The sequence below is a fragment of the Microcaecilia unicolor genome, chromosome 8 (genome assembly GCF_901765095.1).
Source record: "Microcaecilia unicolor chromosome 8, aMicUni1.1, whole genome shotgun sequence".
NCBI classification, from domain to species: domain Eukaryota; kingdom Metazoa; phylum Chordata; class Amphibia; order Gymnophiona; family Siphonopidae; genus Microcaecilia; species Microcaecilia unicolor.
The window spans coordinates 155,253,808-155,263,021 of NC_044038.1; the positions used below are offsets into that span (position 1 = coordinate 155,253,808).

The 9,214-nt window shown below is 45.1% G+C and overlaps 1 protein-coding gene across 1 annotated transcript in view; it reads right to left on the reverse strand.

Moving 5' to 3' along the window:
• DCTN4 (dynactin subunit 4) overlaps positions 1 to 4,552 on the reverse strand; it is a 62,625-nt gene extending 58,073 nt beyond the window's left edge. Inside the window, exon 1 of the mRNA XM_030211982.1 lies at positions 4,390 to 4,552. Coding sequence (XP_030067842.1) covers positions 4,390 to 4,524 — 135 coding nt within the window. The 5' untranslated portion in view covers positions 4,525 to 4,552. The remainder of the gene's footprint in view (positions 1 to 4,389) is intronic.
• Between the last annotated feature and the right edge of the window lie 4,662 nt (positions 4,553 to 9,214).

The following is a 9,214-nucleotide window of genomic DNA, read 5'->3' on the forward strand; positions in this document are numbered from 1 at the left end:
GCCGAAGTCAAAGTGTCTGTACCGAACGATCTACCGGTCGGAGGGAGGTTAAAATTTTTTCACCAAAGGTGGCCTCTCTTAACCTCCGATCGGTGGGTTCTACAAATAGTCCGGTACGGGTACACTCTCAATTTGATTTCCAAACCTCCAAATTGCCCACCAGGAGCTCAGTCTTTCAGCTCCTACCACAGGCAGGTACTTGCAGAGGAACTCTCCGCCCTTCTCAGCGCCAATGCGGTCGAGCCCGTACCACCAGAGCAAGAAGGGCTGGGATTCTATTCCAGGTACTTCCTTGTGGAAAAGAAAACAGGGGGGATGCGTCCCATCCTAGACCTAAGGGCCCTGAACAAATATCTGGTCAAAGAAAAGTTCAGAATGCTTTCCCTGGGCACCCTTCTACCCATGATTCAGGAGAACGATTGGCTATGCTCTCTGGACTTGAAGGACGCTTACACTCACATATCGATACTTCCAGCTCACAGGAAGTATCTTCGATTTCGGCTGGGATCACAGCACTTTCAGTACTGTGTTTTGCCTTTTGGCTTGGCGTCTGCACCCAGGGTTTTCACAAAGTGCCTGGCAGTTGTGGCAGCGTCGCTACGCAGACTGGGAGTGCATGTGTTCCCTTATCTGGACGATTGGCTGGTGAAGAACACCTCTCCGCAAGAAACTTTGCAGTCCATGCGGATGACTACTCAGGTGCTGGAGATGCTGGGGTTTGTCATCAATTATCCCAAGTCCCATCTCGTCCCAGCTCAAAAATTGGAATTCATAGGAGCTCTGTTGTGCACACAAACAGCTTGTGCTTATCTCCCAGGACCCAGAGCAGACAGACTTCTGTCTCTGGTTTCCAAAGTACAAGCATCTCAGCAGGTCACAGCTCGGCAGATGTTGAGATTGCTGGGCCACATGGCCTCCACAGTTCATGTGACACCCATGGCACGTCTACACATGAGATCGGCTCAATGAACCCTAGCTTCTCAGTGGTTTCAGGCCACAGGGAATCTAGAGGATGTTGTCCGGTTGTCCACCAATTTTCGCAATTCCCTCAGTTGGTGGACCATTCGATCCAATCTGGTCTTGGGACGCCCATTCCAAATTCCTCAGCCCCAAAAAGTGCTGACGACGGATGCATCCCTCCTTGGGTGGGGAGCGCATGTAGATGGGCTTCACACTCAAGGAGCTTGGTCTCTTCAGGAGAGGCATCTCCAGATCAACCTCCTGGAATTACGAGCGATCTGGAACGCTCTGAAGGCCTTCAGAGATCAGCTAGCCAACAAAATTGTTCTCATTCAGACAGACAATCAAGTGGCAATGTATTACACCAACAAGCAAGGGGGTACCAGATCTCGTCCTCTGTGTCAGGAGGCCGTGCAGATGTGGCTTTGGGCCTATCAAAACGGAATGTTTCTCCAAGCCACTTATCTAGCCGGTGTAAACAACGGTCTGGCCGACAGGCTGAGCAGAGTTATGCGGCCTCACGAGTGGTCCTTGAACATGACTATTGCCAAAAAGATCTTTCGAGTTTGGGGAACCCCATCAATAGATCTTTTTGCTTCCCAGGACACTCACAAGGTTCCTCAATTCTGTTCCAGACTTCAGGCCCACGGCAGACTAGCGTCGGATGCCTTCCTCCTTTTTTGGGGGACAGGACTCCTTTATGTGTATCCTCCCATCCCTTTAGTGGGGAAGACACTCCTGAAACTCAAGCAGGACCAGGGAACCATGATTCTGATAGCGCCTTTTTGGCCCCGTCAGATATGGTTTCCCCTTCTCCTGGAGCTTTCTTCAGAAGAACCATGGAGATTGGACTGTTTTCCGACCCTCATTACTCAGAACGAGGGGGCGCTTCTACATCCCAACCTCCGGTCTCTAGCTCTCACGGCCTGGATGTTGCGAGCATAGAGGTTGCCTCCTTTGGTCTCTCTGAGGGTGTCTCCAGAGTCCTGTTTGCTTCCAGAAAAGATTCCACACATAAGTGTTACGCTTTTAAATGGAGGAGGTTTGCCGTCTGGTGTGACAGCAACGGTCTAGATCCTTTCTCTTGTCCTGCACACACCTTGCTTGAGTACCTTCTGCATTTATCCGAGTCTGGTCTTAAAACCAACTCGGTTAAGGTTCATCTTAGCGCAATCAGTGCTTATCATTCTCATGTGGATGGCTTGCCTATCTCTGGACAGCCTTTAGTCATGCGTTTCATGAGGGGTTTGTTTTTGTCAAAGCCCCCTGTCAAACCTCCTCCAGTGCCATGGGATCTCAATGTCGTTCTCACCCAGCTGATGACAACTCCTTTCGAGCCACTGGATTCCTGTCATCTGAAGTATTTGACCTTGAAGGTCATTTTCTTGGTGGCTGTTACTTCAGCTCGTAGGGTCAGTGAGCTCCAAGCCCTGGTAGTTCATGCACCATTCCTTGTCTTTCATCATGACAGAGTAGTCCTCCGCACGCACCCGAAGTTTTTACCGAAGGTGGTGTCGGAGTTCCATCTGAACCAGTCAATTGTCTTGCCAACATTTTTCCCCCCCCCCCCCCCCTCACATGAGCCCGGGCGAAAGCAAGTTGCACACTTTGGACTGTAAAAGAGCACTGGCCTGTTACGTGGAGCGGACACGCCCCTTCAGACAGTCCGCCCATCTGTTTATTTCTTTTAATCCCAATAAGAGGGGAGTTGCTGTCGGAAAACGCACCATCTCTAATTGGCTAGCAGATTGCATTTCCTTCTCTTACGCCCAAGCTGGGCTGACTTTGGATGGCCATGTCACGGCTCATAATGTTAGAGCCATGGCGGCGTCACTGGCTCATCTAAAGTCAGCCACCACAGAAGAGATTTGCAAAGCTGCGACATGGTCTTCAATCCACACATTCACATCACATTACTGCCTTCAGCAGCATAGCCGACGCGACAGTCTGTTTGGGGTTTAGAATCCAACTCCACCCCCCTAGGCCCATGTTTGTTCTGTTCCAGGCTGCACTCTCAGTTAGTTGAATTTGGTTTCAGGTCAATTCTGTTTTTTGTCCTCGCCGTTGCGGGACCAAATTGACCTTTCTTTGTTATGTTGAGTGAGCCTGGGGGCTAGGGATACCCCATCAGTGAGAATATTGGCCTGCTTGTCTTTGGAGAAAGAGTAGTTACTCACCTGTAACAGGTGTTCTCCGAAGACAGCAGGCAATATATTCTCACAACCCTCCCACCTCCCCTTTGGAGTTGTATTCCTCTAATTCTGGTAATTAACTGAGGAATGTGCCCGCGCGACGGGCGGGGAAAGTGGACGCGCGCATGCGCACTACATCCACCCGCGCGACGGGAGACATTTTTGTTTTTGTCATGGACTTTGCTGGAAAGTCCTCCGGGCCGACGTGACGTCACCCATCAGTGAGAATATATTGCCTGCTGTCTTCGGAGAACACCTGTTACAGGTGAGTAACTACTCTATATCCTCTGTGAGAGAACATGTGAGAAACTGTTCTGTTAGCCACATATTCAGCGGGCTCTCTTTTTATTTTGTCCTTTTCTGTGTTTCCCTCTCCTCCCCCCCCACCACCACCCAATGAATTATTGTTTTTGTATACTGGAATTCTGGGGTGTTCATATTAAGGGAATCTTTCACTAAGCCACGGTAGAGCTGTGGTGTAAATCAGTTGGGAAGTAAACGCCCAGACGCCCATAGGCATATAACGGCCATTTAAGCAAGCTAAAAATGCTACTACAGCTTAGTAAAAGACCCCCTAACAGAATGCAGCTACCATAGACCTTCCAAGTTACCCAAATTCAAGAGGGAGATTGTAGACCTGTCCTAAACGTCTCACAACCCCATCAGTATGCACTATGGGCGTTGTATCGCTAATTTAAATGGGCAGAATCAGAGACCAAAAATACAACACTGCTTTGGGATGCGAGTTCAAAACCAGGCCTAGGCACTAGATCGTCAGAAAAATAAAATACATTTTATTTCTTCTTCCATAACTATACTGCTTTCATATTCACAAAAAAATGAATCCATAGGGGTCATTCAACCACAGGTGATTTACTAACCTCCTGCTTCCCACTCCCCTTTAATTAATCAAAAGGGCTGTGGTGGTACGGGGAAAGAACCCCATTCACCCCCTCCCCCCCGGAGGATAGTCAATAAGGAATTAATGATACAGGACAGAGCTCCGTGCTAATCCATAGAAGCGCCTGGCTACATCCTACCAATCAACGTCCACCTTAAAGCACTCCCCGCATGTTAACAACCAAACACAATGCAGTATGTTTTAAACTGACAAGACAACGCAGCCAGTCGACATTGAAAGGGCGTAGCTGCTAGTCAACCTCGTCACCAGTCCGTCCCCCTGACCAGCAATGAGACAGCCGAACTTCATCTTGTGAAAAATTAAGCCGCCTCTCACCTCGTGCGACACACATTCCAGCGATCGCAGCTCACTGCAGTAGCGGCAGAAATAGAGCTGCGAAAGGGGCGCCCTGATTTTCTTTTCGCCATCGACGAGGTATAAGACTCGGTCCGACTGAAGCAGAGACGCCATCTTGACTAGGGAACTTGCCCTCTGACCCTGTGCGTTCCGTCGTTCTCCGTCACGTGACCATAGTTCGTGACGTTTAGGCCTTGCGACCGCCTCAAGTCCCTCCCACCTATTGTGACGTATCCATCTTATGAGTTGGATGAGGATCCAGAGAGAGAATGTCTTTTTTTTTACTAGTGTAGGAATGTTGTTGCTTTTTCGTTTTGTGCCTGTAGAACAAAGGCTTCCATAGATAATAGTTTGTGCTTAGTTTTAATCAGCTCCGCTCTCAGTTTTAGCCCTTTTCGGAACGTTTTGAAAAACACTTGTTTGATGATTCAGCTCAGCATTCTGGAGCCAAGATACATTAGAGGAAGATAATAGTAGATGATTTCTATACTCAAGGCTGCCAGATGTTTTTGCGTCATTAGGGAGTAGTTCAGCTGGTTTTGCCCAATGGCTTGCAGGGACTTCAGGGTACTTTATTGGTCTGACACCGTTTACATGCCTTGCTAAAATTTTATATAAAGCAGTTAAGGGGGGGGGGGGGTGAGAATATAAAATAATTGTAGGATGTTAAGTTAGACAACAGAAATACAATTAAGAGCAATTTCCAGATGGTACAGGGTCATATTGGTCATGAATGATCAGATTATCCTTCTAGCCTATAGGTGCTTTTTTACCCCCAAGATTATCCAGAGATTTTCCTTCTCGTTTTGTGGAAAGTTTTTGCGTGTTCTCTCACGTGTAACAAATGGTATTAACTATACAAAGCAGCTCATTACCTGTGATACCATAAATTAATTATATGTGTTAAATATTTTGTGGACCCAATGTACCCCCCCCCTAAAAAAAAGGTAACTACAAATTAATTATACTTACACCTGTAGGTAAAATATTTGCACTAATCCACTGCAAATTAATATATGCAGTTTATGTTTTGGGCATATTTGCATATTCTCCAAATAACTACTGCTAAATATGACATTAACATGCTATTTTGCAAAGAGCTGTGTGGGTTATTTTTATTTGGATTTAGCTCACTTTTCCAGTAGTAGCTGAAGATGAATTACAGTCAAATACACTAGTTCCCAAATTCTATGAATGGTGCCTAAAATTGTGTGTATTTATTTATTTATTTATTGCATTTGTATCCCAGATTTTCCCACCTCTTTGCAGGCTCAATGTGGCTTACATTACAACATGAATAATGGAAATATATAAGAAATTATAAATTTAGTATTGCATAAGGATCTTGGGTAACATGATAATAATAAAGGATAGTAGAATAACAAGCAAATATTGTGAGGTAGTTCTGGATCTATGTGTTGATCTTTTTGGTATGCATTGTCAAGGAGATGGGTCTTCAGTAGTTTGCGGAAGTTAGTTAGTTCATAGATCGTTTTTATGTTGCGTAGCAGTGCATTCCAAAATTGTGTGCTCAAGTAGGAAAAGGTTGACGCATGTGTTAGTTTGTATTTTAGACCTTTGCAGTTGGGGAAGTGAAGATTAAGGAATGTGCAGGGTAATTTTTTTAGCGTTCCTGGGTGGTAAATCTATCAGGTCTGACATGTAGGCTGGAGCGTCTCCATGGATGATTTTGTGAACTAGGCTACATATTTTGAACGTGATGCGTTCTTTAAGTGGGAGCCAGTGTAGCTTTTCTCATAGGGGTTTTAGCACTTTCATATTTTGTTTTTCCGAATATGAGTCTGGCTGCAGTGTTCTGGGCTGTCTGAAGTTTCTTGATTATTTGCTCTTTGCAGCCAGCATAGAGTGCATTGCAATAGTCTAGATGGCTGAGCACCATTGATTGTACTAGGTTACGGAAGACGGTCCTTGGGAAGAAAGGTCTTACTCTTTTTAATTTCCACATTGAGTGAAACATCTTATTGGTTGTGTTTTTTGCATGATTCTCGAGTGTAAGGTGTCTATCAATAGTGACTCCAAGAATTTTTAGGGTGTCTGAAATTGGAAGGTTCAGATTTGGTTTGTTAATGGTGGTGAATTTGTTCGTGTCATATTGAGAGGTAAGTACTAGGCATTGGGTTTTTTCTGCATTAAGTTACAGTTATAAAATTGGAGATAAGTACCAATAATTGGCATTAACAAGCACTAATTAGCAGTTGCTCACATAACAAGACACCCCTCGTCTGTAGAATTGAGCCCCTAACTTCTCAAGTACAACTGCAAAGGGGGCATTAATGAGGGAGGGGAGGGCAGTGGGCATGTCAGGGGCATTGCATGCACTTTATGGAATAGTTTAATTTATGACAGCCATAGATATGGCATAAGTGATTGCAGCTAAAGTTTGGCATGTAACTACAAACTTGCATGTGAAATCGGTTGTAGAATAGCAGCATAACTCTGCTGTTATAGAATACTGACTTGGTGCTCAGTTTTTTGACGCTTAACTTTTAGTGATCTATATTGAATTTACCCCTAATTATTCACCTGTCCCTGGAGGACTTAGAGCTTAAGGCAATGGAAGGTTAAGGGGCCCTTTAAGCTTAGCATTTGCTGACAGGATTAGTGTGCGCTAAATGCCAAAAAGCCCATTTTATACCTAGGGGCTTCTTAGCAGTGTGCAGTAATTCCGTTAGCACGTGCTAATTGTTAGTAAAAGGGTCTCAGTGACTTGCCAAAGCTCACACAGAGCAACAGTAGGATTTGAACCAGACTTTCCTGGTTGTCAACCTGTGTGCTAACCACTTGTCTACTCCTTTTAGGCCAGTTTAGGCCAACTATGATTCTCATATTTATCCTATTGAGATTCCCCCCCCCCCCCCCCCAATCCCCATCTTTGCAGAAAGAAAAAAACTTGTGCTAAGGATTTGTTTAGTCTTCAATATAGTTCATTCTCTTCTGAATTTAGTAAGACACTGGGCCCAGTTTACTAAGGTGCACTGGCATTTTTAGTGTGCGCTAAACGCTAGAGAGACCCAATTCCTACGGGTGTCTCTAGCGCCAGTAGTTCACAAAGGAGAGAGTTCAAGAAATTAAAAAAAAACAGAGGGAGCTGGACCTAAAGAACATAGGTGCCCTAACACACGCTTAACATGGAGAAAAAGGCTTACTACAAAACATTTTGAAGCGTTTTGCAGTAATTTGCCGATCATCACATGCTTTTTTTTTTCTTAAACTTGTTTTGGGAGGGGGCTCATCATGGACATGGAAGCTTTATCCAGTTGGTGTGTTTGCATTAGCATTACTAACTGGACCAACACTGACAACATCTCGCCTTTCTGCGCTTACAAAGCGGTTTTACATATTATATATGGGGACTTATTTTGTACTTGGGGCAATGGAGGGTTAAGTGACTTGCCCAGAATCACAAAGAGCTGCAGTGGGAATCAAGTCAGCTTCCTCAGGTTGTCAGGCCACTCCTCTACTCCAATAAATAGGAGGTGGTAAGTGTTCCCATGTTAGTTGGCAAAAATGGTATGCTCTATCCAACATGTTAGTAAATTGACATGGAAAATGTAGTTGAAATCTGGCCCAGGAGAGACTACCTCCTGAAGTAAAGCTAGAAACTTCTTCCTATGCTTCTGTGATACATCAAGGAAAATCTCCCTCCCAAAAAGAAACAGCACATGAACAAAAATAAAGAGGAAACAATGCATCATTATGGTTTTTGTTTTGACTGCACGGAGTAATTGTTTACACAGATTGCTTGGAGATCCCCATCAACGGGTTTAAAAATCCACAGCCTTGATAATAAACAAAATACAGACTGGATGGATTAGTAGCTGGGGGCTGCCGAGATCTCTGATGTCATCTCTGACTTTGACTGGCTGGGGGCTGCACATTATTACCACAAGAAGCTTTTATCTGTAGGGAGATGTGTGGAGTGGAGAAGTAACCTATGGGTAGAGCAGCAGGCTGAGAATGGGGGAGCCCAGTTCAGATACCACTGCTGCTGCTTGTGATCTTGAACAAGTCACTATCCTCCGTTGTCTAATGGTCAAACTCAGATTTCGAGCCCTCCAGGAACAGAAAAATACCTACCGTACCTGAACATACACTACTTCAATAACTTTCAAGCTTGCAGATAGCATATAACAAATTAAATAAATGAACATGCTACCTCTGCTTTATTTTCTCCCTCCCCTCCTTTACAGATTGCCTTTGTATCCTCTGGATGTGACTTGACTGCTGCAGGTGAAACCTGGCTCCACATCAGCACTGCAAGAAGCATTTTCTGCAGGGAGATGTACTGCCTCTGCTTGGTTTTCTGCCTCCCCTCCATTACCAGGATCCTGCAGATCTGGTGATCTATTCTGGATTCTCAGACCTGTCCTTCCTCCCTCCTTTCCTGTTTATGTGTCACCTCTGCCTCCTTCAGTCCCTGTCACTGGACAAAACTTGATTCAAAAGATCCAGTCATCCACAGTCTATTTTAGGTAGAATTGTCTAGATTTGGTTTTGACCAAGTGCTGATGTTCACTGTAACTCTGAAGCGATGGACAACATTTTCAGCTAATTCCTAATGAAAATCCTCCGAAAGCAAAGGTGCAGGAAAAGGACAAGAGACATTCTGGGTCAAGTCAATGAGGCCAACATCCTGTGTCTAATAGTAGCCTGTCCTGGTCACTTTTCATACTTAGACCCTTTAGGGTTTTACCTGAATCAGCAGCAGAAGCTGGAAGTAAGCAGAAGCATGCACACACAGAGGCCATAGGAAATGGTGGTAGTGGTGGCTGAATCTGCCTGG